At 43.2% G+C, this 20,384-nt stretch overlaps 1 protein-coding gene across 1 annotated transcript in view; it reads left to right on the top strand.

The window, feature by feature from the left end:
• The first annotated feature begins 2,883 nt into the window (after positions 1-2,883).
• LOC132825218 (delphilin-like) overlaps positions 2,884-20,384 on the top strand; it is a 61,260-nt gene continuing 43,759 nt past the window's right edge. Inside the window, exons 1-7 of the mRNA XM_060840280.1 lie at positions 2,884-3,152; positions 12,005-12,090; positions 12,636-12,705; positions 13,302-13,400; positions 14,690-14,706; positions 15,025-15,208; positions 16,019-16,173. Of these exons, the coding sequence (XP_060696263.1) occupies positions 2,884-3,152; positions 12,005-12,090; positions 12,636-12,705; positions 13,302-13,400; positions 14,690-14,706; positions 15,025-15,208; positions 16,019-16,173 (880 nt within the window). The remainder of the gene's footprint in view (positions 3,153-12,004; positions 12,091-12,635; positions 12,706-13,301; positions 13,401-14,689; positions 14,707-15,024; positions 15,209-16,018; positions 16,174-20,384) is intronic.

The raw sequence follows: 20,384 nt of genomic DNA, 5'->3' as shown, positions 1-20,384 counted from the left end.
AAGGCTCAGTGACCTGCTTTATGAATTGATGGGTCAACATTAAAAAGATTGTTACAATGGTGGCATAAATGACATAAGTTGTCACTATTGTGTTTACTTTCATTGTAATTGGAGTGACTGTACATTTTGGTGGATCTAGTGCGACCAGCTTCCAGAAAGTAACAAATCTCACTGATGGCTACTCTGCTGATGTGTAGGTAGCGACTGCAGCCGTGAAATAGCTTTGATGACATGGGATGAAACAGTTCCTGGATTCCCTCCAGTCACATGAGCTGCAAGTTCTACCACCTTCCTTCTCTTTGGCAGAAATGCTGTTCCCAACTTCTGTCAGGACTCGGAACAGTCATGGGCAGAGCCCAGTGGTAAGATCATGGTGAAGCAGTAGAAGTGCTGCAATTTTGAGGAAAAGCTGAGGGACTTGAGGCTATTGTCACTAGAGAGAAAAAAGTTCAGAGGTGACTTAATAGAGGTATACTAGATGATCAGATAATTAGATCGGGTGGACAGTGAGAGCCTTTTCCTGCGAATGGTGATGGCTAGCATGAGGGGACATAGCTTTAAATTGAGGGGTGATAGATATAGGACAGATGTCAGAGGTAGGTTTTTTACTCAGAGAATAGTAAGGGCATGGAACGCCCTGCCTGCAACAGTAGTGGACTCGCTAACATTAAGGGCATTTAAATGGTCATTGGATAGACATATGGATGATAATGCAATAGTGTAGGTTAGCTGGGCTTTAGATTGGTTTCACAGGTCAGCGCAACATTGAGTGCCAAAGGCCCTGTACTGCTCTGTTATGTTCTATGTTCTATGGTCTAATTGGCTGTGACTTTTGTAAGAGAGCTGAATAGCACGAAACAGCAATGTGGAAGTTCGTTAATCGCCTTTTCAAAGACAATTAGATGGCCAACAAGGGCTAATCTTGCCAGCCATTCTCACAGGATTTAAGAAAAAACACACCTTTAGTTACTTGATTCAAGTTCAGCATTATTAAGTTAGAAACAATAACATGCAATAATCACAGATCAGACACTTGCATAGCAATCAGCATGGAAGCTCTTTGATCACCACTTCATGCAGGTGCTCAGAGAATATGCTGCAAACAGCCACTGGGGCATTTGTCAGAAGGGCTTGGCTAATTTGCCATGCAGTCATTGGGCTTGAACGATCGGGCTTTAAAAATCGTAGAATTTCCAGTCCCACAAAATCAATTTAACAAGTGCAACTGAGTTTTCCCGTCCAGTTTCACTGCATGTCCTTCCTTTTTGTGGGGTCTTAGTCACTAAGTAAAAAATGAGGTCTGCAGATGCTGGAGATCACAGCTGCAAATGTGTTGCTGGTCAAAGCACAGCAGGTTAGGCAGCATCTCAGGAATAGAGAATTCGACGTTTCGAGCATAAGCCCTTCATCAGGGCCACATCAGGAATGAGTCTTTGTATTTCCAGACCATCTGTTGCATTTAGCTTTTGGCTTCTCAGCTGGTGAAATGCTTGTGTAAAAACGTCTATTCATCTCGACCAGCAGAAGCTAAATGCATCATTATGTTGTGTGCGTAGATTGCCCTGCAGTCAGTTTTGCTTAGAAGCTGCTCTCTTATGCCTTAAAACCATCACGGGGTGAAATCATCATCAAGTGGTGGCAGACTTTAGACAGGAAGGGTCTCTAATTAGGGGTTGTCATGCATTCAAACTGATCTCTTTTTACCTCCACCAGAATGAAGCTATGTTGGAAGGTCCATTGTTCATCTTCCTACCCACCAAGTGAAGACCTTAAATGGTCAATTAAAGACCACTTGAGAGCATCAGACCACTTGAGAGGTCTCAGGATTATCCAACCTTTAGGTGTTCCTGTTGTCATAAGGTATCACCAATAGCTGCACTCCTGCAGGTTTGTCACCTTGGGGATGGGCGCCCTGGATCAAAGGTGCTCAGTGTCTGTCTGAGGGACTGGACACTGGAAGACAGGTGACTCAAGGTATCTCCTGGGACCCACTCTTGCCTTTTCTTCTGAAGCACTTGGCCCCTGTTCCCTGTCAATTGGAATCTGAGAACCCCACTCTTCCATTTCATTTATCTTTGATCTGGGCCTTGTATGATCTGGGGTTGCTGGAGGTATCAATCTACCTACAGTCCCAATCTCCTCTGCAGTGATGCAGTGCACAAGAGCTGTTGACCTCTGTCTTCATTCTAGGAAAAGACTGTCTGCTGGTCTGACCGCAGCTTGATTGGCTTATGAATTTGTGGGCTTTCTCTCAAAGAGGCCAAATGTGTCTCTCACTGACCGATCAACTGGCTCATGAGACCCATAGTGCCTCAACAAAGTTCCATCTATCCTTTCAGACAATGCTTGGAACAGCTTAAAGAGGCAGGCTGGCTTGAGGGCTGTGATTCCAGTAAATTTGTACAATGTGTAGATCCTCATACGAAAACATATTTGACTAGCACAGAGACCATTTGTGCCCTTGGCATTGTAAGTTTCAAACCTCAGCTGCCTCTACTGTAGAAAATACTCAGCCAGGGCAGCTAAAGCAATCTCAATCTAGCCTTTTTACTCTGAATTTATTAAACTGCCAATCTGAGTGCTAAACCAGTATTAATACACCGCCAATGCAGGTGCCTTGTGTATTAGAATAGCTGCCTGTGTAAGTGAGTAAATAAAATGTCAACTTTGCAAGATTGTCAGCTTAAACCAAAAGCCTGGCACTACCCACGGTTTCAGAAAATAGATCCTCACGTGGGCAAGGTAAATGACTGCAGATGAAGCAATGTTAACCGGAGGAGGTGATTAGCTCAATCCTCCCTGACTGTTTGTTCACACCTGCTCAGAGTCAGTCAGCTGTGCCTTGTGCTGAAGGCTTGATGTGTCCTTTCTCTCTTGTCTATCATGTTTGTCAGGATTTTTATTCCAAAGAAGCACCGGCAGCGGTTCGATGAGGTGGTTTCACAGAGTCTTATCAGCAAGATTCGCAGCAGCAAGAACAGGATTGACAGCAGCAGCCGGCTACGTAGAAGCAGGAGCGAAGACCACCAGGAACGCCTGCTTGTCTCCACCCGTGCCAGCTCAACTCCTCGGAATCCGGAGGAACCAGGGCAGAGCATCCGAAAGACAGGCTCTATCTTAGGAGGAAGCGTGAGGGCAGGAACCTCCCGCAGGTAAGGAGACAGATTGCCTCTTTCAAACTTGCAGTCAGTCACATATTGTAATATGGATGCTCAGAGCTCTGTACTGACACTATAACTATGACTGTCATGAAAAACAACCCTTGTAATCACACATTAGTTAGATTTCATTAAATTGTTAAGGTAGCAACAGCTGTATCTTTACTGTGCTTTATCTGAACTTAAAAGTCTTTATAGGATGAGGCTTTATTATGCCCCTTGAAGACTGCTAGTGTCTTTACGTCTCTCAGATGTACGAATAACATATTTTGTTTGAGTTGGTACATGTTTGTGCAGTATGTTTTGAGCTGTTATCCAATGTTTCCATTGATGTGCGCTCAACTTCAATTTTCTTTCTTGACTTATCCTTGTTTTGAATTGTTTTTGTATCATGTTTACATTTGTACATCATCATGTCATTAACATAGCCTTATGACATGCCATGCTTGCATCTGTGAACTTTAGAGTCTTTTTTTTCTCTTTTTGTTGTGCTTTATCTATATTGGTTCCCTGTTGTTGTATTATGCTTATAATGGGAAACTGTGGTAGTGACTGGATTGGTGCTCTCTCGCATTGCGAGTGTGTCTTGAGCTCCCTTGTGAATGGGTTGGTGCTCTTTCTATGAATTACTTCCAATGTATTTACATCCTTCTTTAAGCAAATGAACAACACTGCAAAATATTCCAGATGTGATCTCATCAGTGCCCTGTATAAGTGAAGCATAACATCCTTATGTTTGTATTCAATTCTCCTTATGATAAATAATAGCATTTTATTAGCTTTCCTAATTACTTACTTTATCTACATGTTAATATTTGTGATTCATGCAGTAGGAGCACTAGGATTTCTCCTCATTTAGATAATATGCTTCACTTTTATTCCTCCTGCCAAAATTTTAACATTTCCACGCATTATATTGTAATTGCCAGATCTTTACCCAGTCTACCTATATCTTTTTGGAACCGCCCTATGTCCTTTTCACAACTTGCTTTCAGGCATGTCTTGCAACAGCAGCAAATTTAGTGACCATACCTTCCACCCTTTCATCCAAGTCATTGATACAAATTGTAAACATTTAAGGGCCCTGCACCAATTCCTTTGGTACACCACTCATTGCATCTTGCAAACCTGAACAAAGACTCATTTACATCTCCTGTCTGCTTGCTGTGTGCCAGCAGCAAATGCATAGGAACACTCAGCAGCAAGTTTTCCTTCAAATCATACACCAACTTGACTTGGAGGTACGTTGCTGTTTCTTCAGTGTTCCCAGGTAAAAGTCCTGGAGCTCCCTACTTAATAGTAAATATGTGGTATAGGGTCGTAGGTTCGGAAGGTGCTGTCTAAGGATCCTTGGTGAAATGCAACAGTGCATATTGTAGATAGTGGATTTTAAGTCCGTAGATCTTTGAAGGTAACAGGAAAGATAGTTATGTTGATTAAGAAAGTATATGGGATACTTAGCCTTATTATTCAAGGCATTGAATACAAGAACAGGGAGGTTATAATGAGCTGTATGTAATACTAGTGAGGCCATAGCTGGAGTATTGTGTGTAGCTTTGGTTGCCATACTAAAGGAAGGATATGATTGCAGCAGTGAGAGTACAGAGGAGATTCAGCAGGATGTTGTCTGGGTTGAGCATTTTAGGTATAAAGAGAAATTAGGAAGGTTGAGCTTGTTTTCCTTAGAACAGAGAAGGCTGAAGCAGGTACCTGATTGAGGTGTACAGAGAACGTGTGAAGAAATTGAAACTTTTTCCCTTATAGAGGGGACAGTAACTGGGGGCACAGATTTAAGGCAAGGAGCAGGATGTTTAGAGAAATAAAAAATCACCCAGAAAGTTGTAGGTTTTTTGACTGACTACCTAAAAGTGTGCTAGAGGTGGAAGCCCTTAAGACGTTTAAGAACTATTTAGATGAGTATTTGAAACTCCATAGCATTAAATGCTACAGGCAATTGCTGTAAAATGGGATTTTTGATGACTGACACCAATGCGATGGGCTGAAGAGCCTTTTTCTGTGTTGCAATAACTCTCATACTCCATGACACTCACCCTGCTGCCACTGTGAATTAATAATGAAGGGTGCCCATGATGAATGTGGTAGTTGGGGGTCCTATGTCCTAGATGATGTTGAGCCTCTTGAGTGTCACCATAACTGTTCTCATTCAGGCAAATGCAGAGTATTCCATCACACCCCTGCCTTGTCATGGTGGACAGGCATTGGGGCGACAGCAGATGAGTTACTTCCCACAGAATACTTTGTGTCTGACTTGTTTTTGTGGCCACAATGTTAAGCAGTGAGTCCAGTTCAGTTTCTGGTCAATTGTGCACTCAGGGTGTTGGTAGTGAAGGATTCTTCTTGGAAATGGTCATTGCTTGGTACTAATCTGGCATGAATGTTACTTGTAACTTATTAACCAAACCTGGACTTGTCCAAGACTTGCTGCTTATGAACATAGACTACTTCAGGGTTTGAGGAGTTGCGAATGGAGCTGAATTTTGAACAATCATCAGAACATCCCCATTTTGGACCTTATGACCAAAAGATAATTGATGAAGAACCTGAATATAGCTGGGTCGAGGACAAAAGTCTGTGGAACTTGAAGCAATTTGCTGGACCTTGAGATAGTTGATCTCCTTTGTGTTAGTATGACTACAAACGAGAAACTTTACCTCCCAACACCCAGAAATTTCAAGTTCTCCAAGGCCCTTTGATGCCATACTCTGCCAAATGTTACCTTGGTGCCAAAAACAGTCACTCTCATCTCATCTCTGGAGTTCATCTCTTTTAGCCATGGTTGAACCAAGGATGCAACGGGGTCAGGAGCTGAGTTGCTCTAGTGGAACCCAAACTGAATGTCAGCGAAGAGGTTATTACTGACCAAGTGCTGCTCGATAGTATTAGTAATGACACTTTCCAACAATTTGCTGATGATTGAAAGTAGACTGACAAAACAGTAAATGGCTGGAATAGACTGAACCCTGTTTTCTTGTGTGCAGGTCATGCCTAGACCAGTTGCCCACATTGCTAAGAAGATTCTAGTATTGTTTCTTTAATGGAACACCTTGTCCAGGGTTACTGTTTATTCTGGAGCGTGAATCTTTAGTACTGCTGCTGAAAAATGTCAGGGTTCCTAATGGTATCCAGTTCCTAATGGTATCTTACTTCATATCAGCCGGAATAGATGGAATTGGCTGAAGATTGGTAACTGTGGTAGCGGGGACCTCAGGAGGAGGGGAGAGATCAATCTTCCAATCGGTACTTCTGGCTGATGCTAGACAAAAATGCTTCAGCCTTGTCTTTTGCACTGATGTGCCAGGCCCTCCCATCACTGAGGGTTAGGATATTTGCGAATCCTTCTCTTCCTGTTACTAGTTTAGTTGTCCACCACCATTTACAGCTGGACACAGCAGGACTGCTGCGCTTTAGGTCTGATACCTTGACTATGGAATTGCTTCGCCTGTCTGTCACATGATGCATTCGCTATTTGATATGCAAGTATTCCTGTTTGGAGCTTCACCAGGTTGAAACCTCACTTTCACGTAAACCTTTATACTCTTCATTGAGCCTGGTTCATCCCCTGGCTTTATAAGAATGGGTAAAGTGGAAATATACTGGGCCAAGAGGTTACAGAGTATTTTTGAATAACCTACTGCTGTTGGCCCAGAGTGTCTCTTGGCTGCTAAACTTTGAATTGCTAGGTCTGTTTTAAATCTATCCATTTAGCACAGTAATAGTGCCACACAATGTTTTGTCCCCAAAATGCCTGTGTGGTCGTCACTCCTACTAATAATATCATGGGCAGATACATCTCTAATTGGTACGTCGGTGAGGACAATGCAGTCAATTGGTTTTTTCCCTCCTGTTTGTTCCAACACCACGTGCAGCAGCTCCAGTTTAGCAGCTATGTCCCCCAGGTCTCCACAGCTTCGTCCTTGGTTGTGCTACCAAACCACTCATAGTGATGTACTTTGAAGTCCCCCACACACAACACATTCTGTGCTCAGAGCTTCTACTAATTAGTGTTTCACATGGTGGAAGCTGAGGGAAGCATTGGGGGTAGGGGAGTGATTCTAGCAGAGCAGCACCCATATTAGTCCTGATGTTCTAATATTTCAAGGAGTCCAGAACTGATGTTAAGCACTTGTAGGGCAACTTCTTCCATCTGCATACCACTGTGTCAACACCTCTGGTGGACTTAGCTAAGGATGGTGATAATGGTGTCTGAGACGTTGTCTGTAAGGTAAAATTTCCTGAGTATGACTATGTCAGGCCTATGGGACGACTCTCCCAATTTTAATACATGTTAGTAAATCAAATTTTGCAGGAGGTTCACGAGGTCAATTCCTGGAATGGCGGGATTACGTTACACTGAAAGACTGGAGCGACTGGGCTTGTATAACCTTGAGTTTAGAAGACTGAGAGGGGATCTGATTGAGACATATAAGATTTTTAAAGGATTGGACACTCTGGAGGCAGGAAACATGTTTCCGCTGATGGGTGAGTGCCGAACCAGAGGACATAGCTTAAAAATACGGGGTAGACCATTTAGGACAGAGATGAGGAGAAACTTCTTCACCCAGAGAGTGGTGGCTGTATGGAATGCTCTGGCCCAGAGGGCAGTGGAGGCCCAGTCTCTGGATTCATTTCAGAAAGAGTTGGATAGAGCTCTCAAGGATTGTGGAATCAGGGTTATGGAGATAAGGCAGGAACAGGATACTGATTAAGGATGATCAGCCATGATCATATTGAATGGTAGTGCAGGCTCGAAGGGCAGAATGGCTTACTCCAGCACCTATTGTCTATTGATTGAGAGGGCTGTGTTTGCTGGTGTTGTTTCTAATGCCTGATTCTGCATAGTCCACCTACTTGTGTTCCTTTTCTTTGATATCATAGCAATTTGATGCACTTTTGAGATCATATAAGAGTCACTCAAGTTGTAGGTTTGGTATCACATGCAGACCTGACCAGGAAAAGAAGCTTCTGGAAAGGTCATTTGATGTATGAACTTGTTCTGTACAACAATGGTTTTATAGTTACCATTAGATTTCCTTTATTATTCCAAACTTATTAATTCAATTTGAATTTCACCATCAGCCATGAATCTCTGGATAACTAGTCCAATGACTTACACCTCCCAATTGTACCAATGTGTGTGAGATAAAAAGTTAGTTCCAACACAGTCTCTTACCTGTTTTCATCTCTTGTGTCAGTGTTCTGCCTCTCTTGTCATCTGTGTAGGACCACTCTATTCAGTTTGATTTCTCCCTGTCCTAAAATCATACAATGATGCAGCACAGAAGAAGGTCATTTGGCCTATCATAACTCTAATTTCTTCCACTGCTGCACTGACTGCCAAGGTCCATGCTTGGCAGTGTCTGGAGAAATTGAAAGTGAATATATTGGCACAGTGTCAGCATGCTGACTGGCATGCATGGATTCTTGTGGCTCCACAGTGTGGAGGGAACATGAACAGTACTTACACCAGTTCTTTGGTGGAGTTATCCAATTACTCCCTCTGCTGTCTTCTCATAAACTTGTTTATTTTCCCCCTTCAGGTTTATATCCAATTCATTTGAACATTACTATCACATCTGCTTACATCAATCTTTCCACATTAACCATTGTTTGAGGAAATAGTTTCCCCGTGTAACTTTTGCTTTTTTTCTTAAACCGATCATTATAAACCTGTATCTTCTGGTTCCTGAGCTCTTTGCCACTACAAATAGCTTCTCCTCATTTATTCTGTCAGAACCATTCATAATTTGCTCTCTTGTCTGTGCATTGTCCATCTCATTCTTACTTTTCACTGTGTATTTCCTCTTCACTTCACATGCCAAATCTGAATTTTAAAGAAGAGGCAGATTTTCAAATTTGCCTCCTCAGCCATGTCCTTAAATGTGGTTGTTCATTCAGTTACTTCACGCAGGTGACTTGGAGAGAACTGGACGCAAACAAAATGATAATCAGTGACTGCCTTCTAAAGGCAATGTGACCAAAGGAATACAAAGGCATTTCATTATTGTCTCTCTGTTCTGAATGGATGCTTGTTGTATGACAACTCTGGTGTGGAGACAAAACTATGATAACTAACCCCACATACTGAGGGTGTAGGTGGGGAGTTATTTCTGAAATACTGGCAACTGAAGCTGGGGTGGCAAAGTAAACAGGCCAGAGCTGTTTCATTGATTATTTATCAATGATGTGCTGGTGTGTTATTTACAGTAAGGTTCTGAAATAAAACTCCACAGAGGCCAGTATCCCATCACCAAGTCTCACATTATTTACACATGGAGCATCCTTGACACTGATCCAGTTTCCTCAGAGCCAGCTCTCAGTGAACAGAATGTTTGACATTCCTGTTTTTAAATGCCAGTCGGAGATCCCTGATTGGGTCTGTTAGCCTGCTCCAATCAGGGATCCCTGATCAGCCGATATAAACAGGAATGTTCGCAGTTATGTCAGAGCCTGGGTGTCTCTGGGGAAGGAGCACACAGTGTCCACCAACACCCTTGAGATTTTCAGGGAAAGGTGGGCACTGCAGGAGTGGAGTGTATTATTTACCCCTCTAACTCTATTTTGATTTAATCCCTACCCTCCCCTTCACTGTTTGTTCACGCAGCATTGCCCTCTGAAAAGGGCACTGCTTGTCACTGGCCACTCGGGTTTTTCCTCTCTTCCTGGTGGTGGAATATAAATAAAGGTTTACACACTTGTTGTTTTTCTCTGTGTCCGACACCTGAAAAAGAAAAAAAGAAAAATTTTTTTAAATTAAAGAAGGAGTCTTAGACATTCTGTTCACTCTGAGAGCTGGCTCTGAGAGAGCTGGATCAGTGAGGGAAGGACTCTCCATTTTTCAGTGTTAAAGAGGAGACTAAGAAAAAAAAACAGGAGTGTCTGAGTTCTGCTCACCCTGAGAGCTGGTTCTGAGGGGGCTGGATCAGTGTCAATGACTCTGCCCGTGTAAATGAAGGGTGACTTGGTGACGGGATACTGACCTCTATGGGGTTTTTCAGAGACTATTTCATCATTGGCAGAAAATCCCTCATAGACGAGGGTGAATAGAAAGAAAAATAAACAGGAATGTCAAACACCCTGTTCATCGAGAGGTGCCTCTGAGTAAACTGGATCAGTGTCAAGGAGTCATCACATGGGGCTATTAGCCTGGTCCAGTCAGGGAACTCATATTCTATTGTGTCCACCAGGCTGATCTTATTAAAATTACGACAGATTAGATCTTCATGGAGTGAAGGAAGAAGATGGAAGAACACTGTTTGAAAAGGACCTAATAATTCACATCCTCATTGGCTGAGGAGGGGTGTAGTTCCTGTCCAGCCTACACTTTAAGCCTGAGGATGGGAAAGAAAAAGAAAGCCCTACCCATAAAACCAGCCAGAAATCCATATTGAGGCTGCTCTGTCAGATTTTAATCCACTTTTTGGAGCAGATGCCAAGGACATTGCCTGCAGCTAGTGGGGCCATGCAGTAAATACTAATCAAAGCCAAAGTTGGTTTCTGATTATATTTTAATGTATGCCTGATCCAGGTAATGATTATCAGAGCAAAACTCTGCACCTTCTGCTTATACTTCTTACCAATGTCCACCTTCCAATTCCAACAGACAGCAGAAATGCTGGCTTTAATTGCTCTGGCTAAGAATGTATCTAATAGCACAAATCACCTTGGATAAAATGTACCTATAGTCATTCCCCAGTGTTTCTGAAGCCATGGTAAAATGCATAAAATCCTAATTAGGTGACCAGTATGACCAATTTGCCTGACTATCATTCAGGACAAAAGCAATTCATGCCATGTTTTATCATTAATTGGAAATAGCTCATTTTAAAATATTTAACTTAAACAACAGCAGAGGAGAGAAAGGATTCTAAATCTGCTCCAATATAACTTAAAACTATTCCCCTTCAATAATCCCAATGCATTTTCACTCCATCACAATTAATGCATATAAAAAACAAATGGTTTAATGCAGATGCAATAGTTGGAAAAAGAAAATGGACAAGTAAACAAAATTCTGAAGATCGATTACCCAAGCCACAAGATACAAGTTATTTTGCTTACAATCCTTTTGATTTTAACAATGTCGTGCTGTTGTCTATAGGGTAATGGTTGTTCATTGATTTGATAACTGATCAGTTGTATCTAGGCCTTTTCCTATTTTAGAATGTTTTATTTTAAGCTTTTTTGATTTTTCTTTCTCTCACATGGAAAGAAAGGGGGTTATGGATGCTTTCTGTTTCCAGGCTCTAGATGTTTCTCAAGTCTACTACCCTACACCTTTGGCTTTTTAGTACTGTGCACATCAACCAACCGGAGGGCTGTTGTCAGACAGGATTTCCTCAAAAGACTCTTGGTGCCACTCTATCTTGAATTCTCCCTCTCACTGTTTCAAGAAGAAACATTGTATCACAAAGCTCAAAACATACAGCACTTGGTATTTTTCAAGTTATAAATCACTTATTGGTAGTCCAACTTCCGTTTCAGTTTATAGTCCCAAAAAGGAAAATATGTGGTCTGTTACACTGGATAATGGCACATTGCATGCTGGGTAATTTGATGAAAATATAGTTGTCCATTCATAACATAGCTACGAAGGAGCATACACTGTAGGAGCACCCCTGCTTAACTTAAGTCCTGAACATCGAGACACAGACTGGCAAAAATCACAGCTCCAAGCTCAACTACGTCCAGAAACTAATGTGCATTCTTAGCATCCCCTCTCACTTCTGGGACATTTTCAGAACAAGAATTTTCCCAAAGAAATGTTCCTCTTGTATTAAGTTGTTTAAATTTTAAATAAATTGTAATTATTAATTTCTTTTCAATAGAACGATCCGAGTGTACAAAGGCCACAAAAGCTTTGGCTTTACCCTGCGAGGCCATGGCCCTGTATGGCTTGAGTCCGTTATCCCTGGTGAGTTTCAATTGGCGTCAGTGAATCGATGGCTTCTCAGTGCATACAGTCACTAAAGAATTTGTGAGTGAGCAGTTGTAGAGAATCAGCTGCAGATTTTATATTTCTGCATTGACTGATTCTTTCTTCACTGTGATCAACTTGGCAAAGTTTATCATGAATGAGGCGGATGCTGCTAGCTGCCTTATCCTTGCTCTGCTTTGATAATAAGATCAGATTCAGAGAATGCACAATCTTGCATTTGGGGTGGCCAGGAGGGATCCTGAGAGGCACAGCAAGCACTGTGGCATTGTGTATATGGGGATGGAGTGCTGTAGTAGTAATGGCTGAAGAACTGCTGGAATCCATTGTCCAGAGCCAGGCTCCTGCCCAATCGGAATGCTGTTTCAATAATATATCTCTCAGGCACGGGTAAACTAGGGTAGAGAGACAGGCAATAGCAAAGAAAAAGTTTGAAAGTATACTTGTCTAAAGTTTCCAGCAATAGTGACAGTTAACACAAGTTTGCTGGATCTCCGTGTTGCTCATTCATGTGTCCCTTTCAGGAAGTCCTGCTGAAAAATCCGGATTGAAGGCAGGTGATCGAATTTTGTTTCTCAATGGGCTGGATATGAGGTGAGTTCAGAACATTTACTGCATGTTTTGTACGTATTAACACACACTAATACCTTACCAGTGGGCTGCGGCATGAGATGCATTGAGGAAAAATATTTCACATTGCCAGATTCCACATTCCCAGGACAGGTATGATCCAGAGTACATATAGGGTAAACATTCCTCTACATTGCTACATGAACCATTTTCAGGTCAAGTATAGTGTTAAGTGTGTAGAATAAAGCTCCCTCTATATTCTCCTATCAAATGCTCCCAGGTCAGGTATGATACCTGTGAGACAGAGGAAAAGTCTCTCTTTTGTCTCAGTGGGGTGTTTTAAGTTCAACTATAGAACAGCATCTCCTTCTGCGTCAGTGCAGTGTTTCCATCCCAGAGCTTCTCAGTCTGAGATTGACAGATACAGGCAAGAAGGAGCTGTACCTCCCTGGAATGGTGTAGACACTACCAAATGAAAGGGGTTCATCAAATCCATCTTGGCTGGATCCAGTTGTAGGCCTGAGTGCAATGTCCACTAGTTTTCAGCTGCTCTGAATGTACACAGTTTGTTTCAGTTGTGTGCAATGACATGATCACTGATTTGTTTGCATGTGTTTTAGAAACTGCTCCCATGAGAAGGTGGTGGCAATGTTACAGGGCAGTGGAGCAATGCCCACGCTTGTGGTGGAAGATGGACCTTTTAATTACCCCCTTGGTAAGTGGAATTATTGTTGGACAGCAATAACATGTGCCATTGGATTCTCTTGGTCTTTGGCAGGATCCCCATATAAATTGCGTAAATTGGCTCTGTTCTGGTGGTAGAACACAGTTTGCAGTTAACTTGGAAGCAGTTGCCTGAGAACAATAACAGAAAAAGCATCTTCTGGGAGCAGGGCATTAGCTGTGGGACCTGCAACTGTACTGAAGTTATGAGAGAATAGAAGGCTAATAAGAACTAGGGGAACTCCTGATATTAAAAGCTTTAAACAAAAATGTAACAAAAAGCCTAGGTTTGAGCTAAGGCATCTACTGTTGTGTGACCTTTAAGGTAATTTGGAAGGATGCTTAACCAATATCTAATAGAAGGGTCACTTTGAAATTTCATACATCTCCGAGAATAGCTGGAGCACTGAAGAGAAACCAACCTGACTTCTGGAAGGCTAAGGCTTACTTCTTAAGTTGGTCCTTAAAGAAAAATGAATGGACCTTCGAGTCTAAATTATTTTTTCAATAGTGAGACTCTTGAGTGTAAGAAACAAGTAGATCTAAGTTTATAAAGTATTGTATGAAAGTGTCCCTACTTCTGGGCCAGGGGCCTGTATTCAAGTCCCACCTGCTCCAGAGATGTGTAATAACAACTGATTAGAAAATATCTTTAAACTTTAGCATTAAGTTAGAGGTACTAGTTTTGTTTAGTTTCTATTTGGATACAGTAAAGTTTGTTCAAAAAGCTGAAATCTTGTCAGTTAGTTAAGGGAGTGTAGATTTCTCCTTAAACATTGGTAGCTACTAATATGTTTGACACAATTTAAAGATGGCTGGAAACAGAATTTTACTTGATGCTTGAATGTCCTCTTTCCAAGTATCAATACACCAAGACAAAGGATATGCAGTGTAATGTTTATACTATGTGCTGCCTGATAGCACATTCTGCTAGACAATATTTGTCTATCATCCACATTTTTACAAATGCTGATCACCATATTGTTTAAACAGCCCATTAGGTTAGACAAGTGGATTTGGTTCTTTTTTTCCAGGCAGACTTTTCTCCCATTTAACCACAGTGGGGCGCCGAGATGGGTAAAGGAAGGGCGAGTATTTTTCAATATGTTTGTGTTTAGCACTTAGGTGGATATATGAATTCTGCTTTCCCCGGTTGTAAATGATTCTACAAATCCCAGTTGCACATACACATGGACAGTTCCAAAAGATGGCAGAGTGTAGCTCTTGACTCCTATTTGGCCTATTATTGATTTACTTCCAGATTATCTACGTGGGTTGCTCCAAGCAATCTCAGTGACCCAGGTCAACCAGAATATAGTCAGTAGCTACAAACTACAGACATGGGATGAAGAATAATGGTATGGGATTAAGCACAACTATTCTTTCAAAGAGCCAACACAGGCTGGGTACATTATTTCCTCTGTGCTGCGATGCTTCTATGATTCCATGTTTATATGAAAGGCGGATCAAGTATTGTGCACTATATCTGTACCTGACTGTCCCTCCATGTATTTGTGCATGTGTGGTTGGGCAAAAGTTCCTAGTTGCATAGATATATGTGTGTTTCTGATAGTGTATTAAAACTTATCGCTCTTTCATTCATTGTGTCACAATACTCAGAGCCAGACCCTGCGGAATCGTCCACATACTCCTCATCACTGACATCTCTACAGTGGGTGTCTGAAATCCTGCCACCCAGTATAAAGGTTCAAGGAAGAACCTTCACCCAGCAACTGGAGCACCTCCTAACACCCAATGAGCGGTACAGTGTCTGTAAGGCACTTGAGGGCTTCTTCCAGCACAGGTTCGTGTCTCTTCTACTGTTAGATGAGAGGTTTGGCCTGCTTGAAGCTCACTGTATGGACTTATCCAAGAAGAATGGTGATTTCATCTCACATAACAATCTATAGTTGATTGCAGCATGAGAATCTTGTATATAGAGATAAACTCACATAGACTAGAGTGTGTAAGGGATCATCTGAGACACTATGGGCCTGTTCAGATATCAGGAGCAGGAATTTTGACCCTTGTGAAAATTGACTATTGTGAGGCACCTGGTGGGTAGAGGAAGGGCTTTAATATGTTTGTATTCAGCAGTTTCGTATATGTATGAATTCGGTTTCTGCCAGTTCTATGGTTGTTCATTATTCTACAAGTCTCATTGTATGGATACAAGTTTGCACCATGTGCTGAAAGTTTGGCTTGTTGGAACCATCCCCAATGGATTGGTTACCTGGGGGTGGAGTTGGAAGTACTGTTATCCATACAGTGTGGTCTGTGATTTCCAATGTCAGGGTCATGATCCAGAATCGTACTCAGTGTATACATTGAGGAGAGATTGCACAGAGATCAACTCAAACACTGTCAGGTCTATGCCAATGTTGTGCAGGTGCGCCATTCATACAGTTTCTTCGGGAGTTCCAACATCTTTCACCAAAGTTATGACAAGAAGTCAGGAAAATCAGAACCCAGATTTCTTTTTCCTCTTGTGTAACTCTTGATCTGTTAACATTTTCTGACCTTCTGCTGAAAGTTCCAAAGGCAGAGCTGTTTTTCTGTGCTTTACAAGGGGTTGGCCAAGCTTTGGGCTGAAGCTGTGTTTCTGTTCCCACAGGAACATTGATACTTTGATTGTTGACATCTACCCTGTATTGGATACGCCTGCAAAGCAGGTAATCTGGCAGTTCATCTACCAGCTACTGACATATGAGGAGCAGGAACACTGTCATCAGAAGATTGCCAGATTCCTGGGATACAAGGCAGCTGCAGGTGAGATGTGTTGATCAGAAAAGGGAGGTTTGTGAAGCTGTCCAAGGAGTGTGATCTGTGGAATCTGAGAGAGAAGTGATTGAGCGTGACCTTTATTGGAATAGAAAGAGATAGGAGTCTTTTGTGTTACGGGCTGCACTGAATAAAGTAACTGTCAAAAATATCAACTCACACAGGAGCTCCATCAGAACTTTCTGGCAGTTCTCCCATTGGCATTTTAGCATAAGCACCTGCACCACAGTGCAGTATTTAGCAAAGGTCAGGTACTATAATTAAACACCTGAATTGACTCTGTGTCATGGTTCTTCATTCCTGTTCACACTGAACTGATGATTTCTCACTCACACTGACCCGTCCCTGTGATTTCTCACTCACATTGACCCGTCCCAGGGATTTCTCACTCACACTGACCCACCCCTGTAAATTTTCACTCAGTGAACCATCTCTGTAATTTCTCATCCACTGATCCCTGATCTGACTCATGCAGTTCAATCCTGATTTCACACTCACACTGACTGACCCCCGGATTTTTCATTCACCCTAACCAGTCTGTGATTTGTCTCTCATGCTAATTGATCACTGGGAATTACTGTGACCTCACCCGTTTGAGGGATCACTGTGATATCTCACATTTGAGGAATCACTGTGACCTCTCATATTTGAGGGATCACTGTGACCTCTCACATTTAAGGGATCACTGTGACCTCTCACGTATAAGGGATCACTGTGACCTCTCACGTTTGAGGGATCACTGTGACCTCTCACGTTTGAGGGATCACTGTGACCTCTCTCGTTTGAGGGATCACTGTGACCTCTCACGTTTGAGGGATCACTGTGACCTCTCACGTTTGAGGGATCACTGTGACCTCTCACATTTGAGGGATCACTGTGACCTCTCTCGTTTGAGGGATCACTGTGACCTCTCAGATTTAAGGGATCACTGTGACCTCTCACATTTGAGGGATCACTGTGACCTCTCATCTTTAAGGGATCGCTGTGACCTCTCATCTTTAAGGGATCGCTGTGACCTCGCACGTTTGCGGGATCACTGTTACCTCTCTCGTTTGAGGGATCACTGTGACCTCTCTCGTTTGAGGGGTCACTGTGACCTCTCTCGTTTGAGGGGTCACTGTGACCTCTCACATTTGAGGGATCACTGTGACCTCTCAGATTTAAGGGATCACTGTGACCTCTCACATTTGAGGGATCACTGTGACCTCTCATGTTTAAGGGATCGCTGTGACCTCTCATGTTTGAGGAATCGCTGTGACCTCTCTCGTTTGAGGGATCACTGTGACCTCTCATGTTTAAGGGATCGCTGTGACCTCTCATGTTTGAGGAATCGCTGTGACCTCTCTCGTTTGAGGGATCACTGTGACCTCTCTCGTTTGAGGGATCACTGTGATACCTCATGTTTGCGGGATCACTGTGATATCTCACGTTTGAGGAATCACTGTGATATCTCACGTTTGAGGAATCACTGTGACCTCTCACGTTTGAGGGATCACTGTGACCTCTCACGTTTAAGGGATCACTGTGACCTCTCACGTTTGAGGAATCACTGTGACCTCTCACGTTTGAGGGATCACTGTGACCTCTCACGTTTAAGGGATCACTGTGACCTCTCACGTTTGAGGGATCACTGTGACCTCTCTCGTTTGAGGGATCACTGTGACCTCTCTCGTTTGAGGGGTCACTGTGGCCTCTCTCGTTTGAGGGGTCACTGTGGCCTCTCTCGTTTGAGGGGTCACTGTGACCTCTCTCGTTTGAGGGGTCACTGTGACCTCTCTCGTTTGAGGGGTCACTGTGACCTCTCTCGTTTGAGGGGTCACTGTGATACCTCACGTTTGTGGGATCACTGTGATATCTCACATTTAAGGGATCACTGTGACCTCTCACATTTGAGGGATCACTATGACATCTCACGTTTAAGGGATCACTGTGACCTCTCACATTTGAGGGATCACTATGACATCTCACGTTTAAGGGATCACTGTGACCTCTCACGTTTGAGGGATCACTGTGACCTCTCATGTTTGAGGAATCACTGTGATATCTCATGTTTGTGGGATCACTGTGACCTCTCACGTTTGAGGAATCACTGTGATATCTCACGTTTGAGGGATCACTGTGACCTCTCACGTTTAAGGGATCACTGTGACCTCTCATGTTTGAGGAATCACTGTGACCTCTCACGTTTGAGGGATCACTGTGACCTCTCACGTTTAAGGGATCACTGTGACCTCTCTCGTTTGAGGGATCACTGTGACCTCTCTCGTTTGAGGGATCACTGTGACCTCTCTCGTTTGAGGGGTCACTGTGACCTCTCTCGTTTGAGGGGTCACTGTGACCTCTCTCGTTTGAGGGATCACTGTGACCTCTCACATTTGAGGGATCACTGTGACCTCTCTCGTTTGAGGGATCACTGTGACCTCTCTCGTTTGAGGGATCACTGTGACCTCTCAGATTTAAGGGATCACTGTGACCTCTCTCGTTTGAGGAATCACTGTGACCTCTCTCGTTTGAGGGGTCACTGTGATACCTCATGTTTGTGGGATCACTGTGATATCTCACATTTAAGGGATCACTGTGACCTCTCACATTTGAGGGATTACTATGACATCTCACGTTTAAGGGATCACTGTGACCTCTCACGTTTGAGGGATCACTGTGACCTCTCTCGTTTGAGGGATCACTGTGACCTCTCTCGTTTGAGGGATCACTGTGACCTCTCACATTTGAGGGATCACTGTGACCTCTCTCGTTTGAGGGATCACTGTGACCTCTCACATTTGAGGGATCACTGTGACCTCTCATGTTTAAGGGATTGCTGTGACCTCTCATGTTTGAGGAATCGCTGTGACCTCTCTCGTTTGAGGGATCACTGTGACCTCTCTCGTTTGAGGGATCACTGTGATACCTCATGTTTGCGGGATGACTGTGATATCTCACGTTTGAGGAATCACTGTGATATCTCATGTTTGAGGAATCACTGTGACCTCTCACGTTTGAGGGATCACTGTGACCTCTCACGTTTAAGGGATCACTGTGACCTCTCACGTTTAAGGGATCACTGTGACCTCTCATGTTTGAGGAATCACTGTGACCTCTCACGTTTGAGGGATCACTGTGACCTCTCACGTTTGAGGGATCACTGTGACCTCTCACGTTTGAGGGATCACTGTGACCTCTCACGTTTGAGGGATCACTGTGACCTCTCTCGTTTGAGGGATTACTGTGACCTCTCTCGTTTGAGGGGTCACTGTGACCTCTCTCGTTTGAGGGATCACTGTGACCTCTCACATTTGAGGGATCACTGTGACATCTCACGTTTAAGGGATCACTGTGACCTCTCACGTTTAAGGGATCACTGTGACCTCTCACGTTTGAGGAATTACTGTGACCTCTCACGTTTGAGGGATCACTGTGACCTCTCACGTTTAAGGGATCACTGTGACCTCTCACGTTTGAGGGATCACTGTGACCTCTCTCGTTTGAGGGGTCACTGTGACCTCTCTCGTTTGAGGGGTCACTGTGACCTCTCTCGTTTGAGGGGTCACTGTGACCTCTCTCGTTTGAGGGGTCACTGTGACCTCTCTCGTTTGAGGGGTCACTGTGATACCTCATGTTTGTGGGATCACTGTGATATCTCACATTTAAGGGATCACTGTGACCTATCACATTTGAGGGATCACTATGACATCTCACGTTTAAGGGATCACTGTGACCTCTCACGTTTGAGGAATCACTGTGATATCTCATGTTTGAGGAATCACTGTGACCTCTCACGTTTGAGGAATCACTGTGATATCTCATGTTTGAGGAATCACTGTGACCTCTCACGTTTGAGGGATCACTGTGACCTCTCACGTTTGAGGGATCACTGTGACCTCTCACGTTTAAGGGATCACTGTGACCTCTCACGTTTGAGGGATCACTGTGACATCTCACGTTTAAGGGATCACTGTGACCTCTCACGTTTGAGGGATCACTGTGACCTCTCACGTTTGAGGGATCACTGTGACCTCTCATGTTTGAGGAATCACTGTGACCTCTCACGTTTGAGGAATCACTGTGACCTCTCACGTTTGAGGGATCACTGTGACCTCTCACATTTAAGGGATCACTGTGACCTCTCACGTTTGAGGAATCACTGTGACCTCTCACGTTTGAGGAATCACTGTGACCTCTCACGTTTGAGGGATCACTGT

This window comes from Hemiscyllium ocellatum, chromosome 20 (assembly GCF_020745735.1).
Source record: "Hemiscyllium ocellatum isolate sHemOce1 chromosome 20, sHemOce1.pat.X.cur, whole genome shotgun sequence".
Taxonomy (NCBI): Eukaryota; Metazoa; Chordata; class Chondrichthyes; order Orectolobiformes; family Hemiscylliidae; genus Hemiscyllium; species Hemiscyllium ocellatum.
Note: the sequence above shows the minus strand (reverse complement) of the source record. Positions and strands in the feature narration are given on the sequence as shown.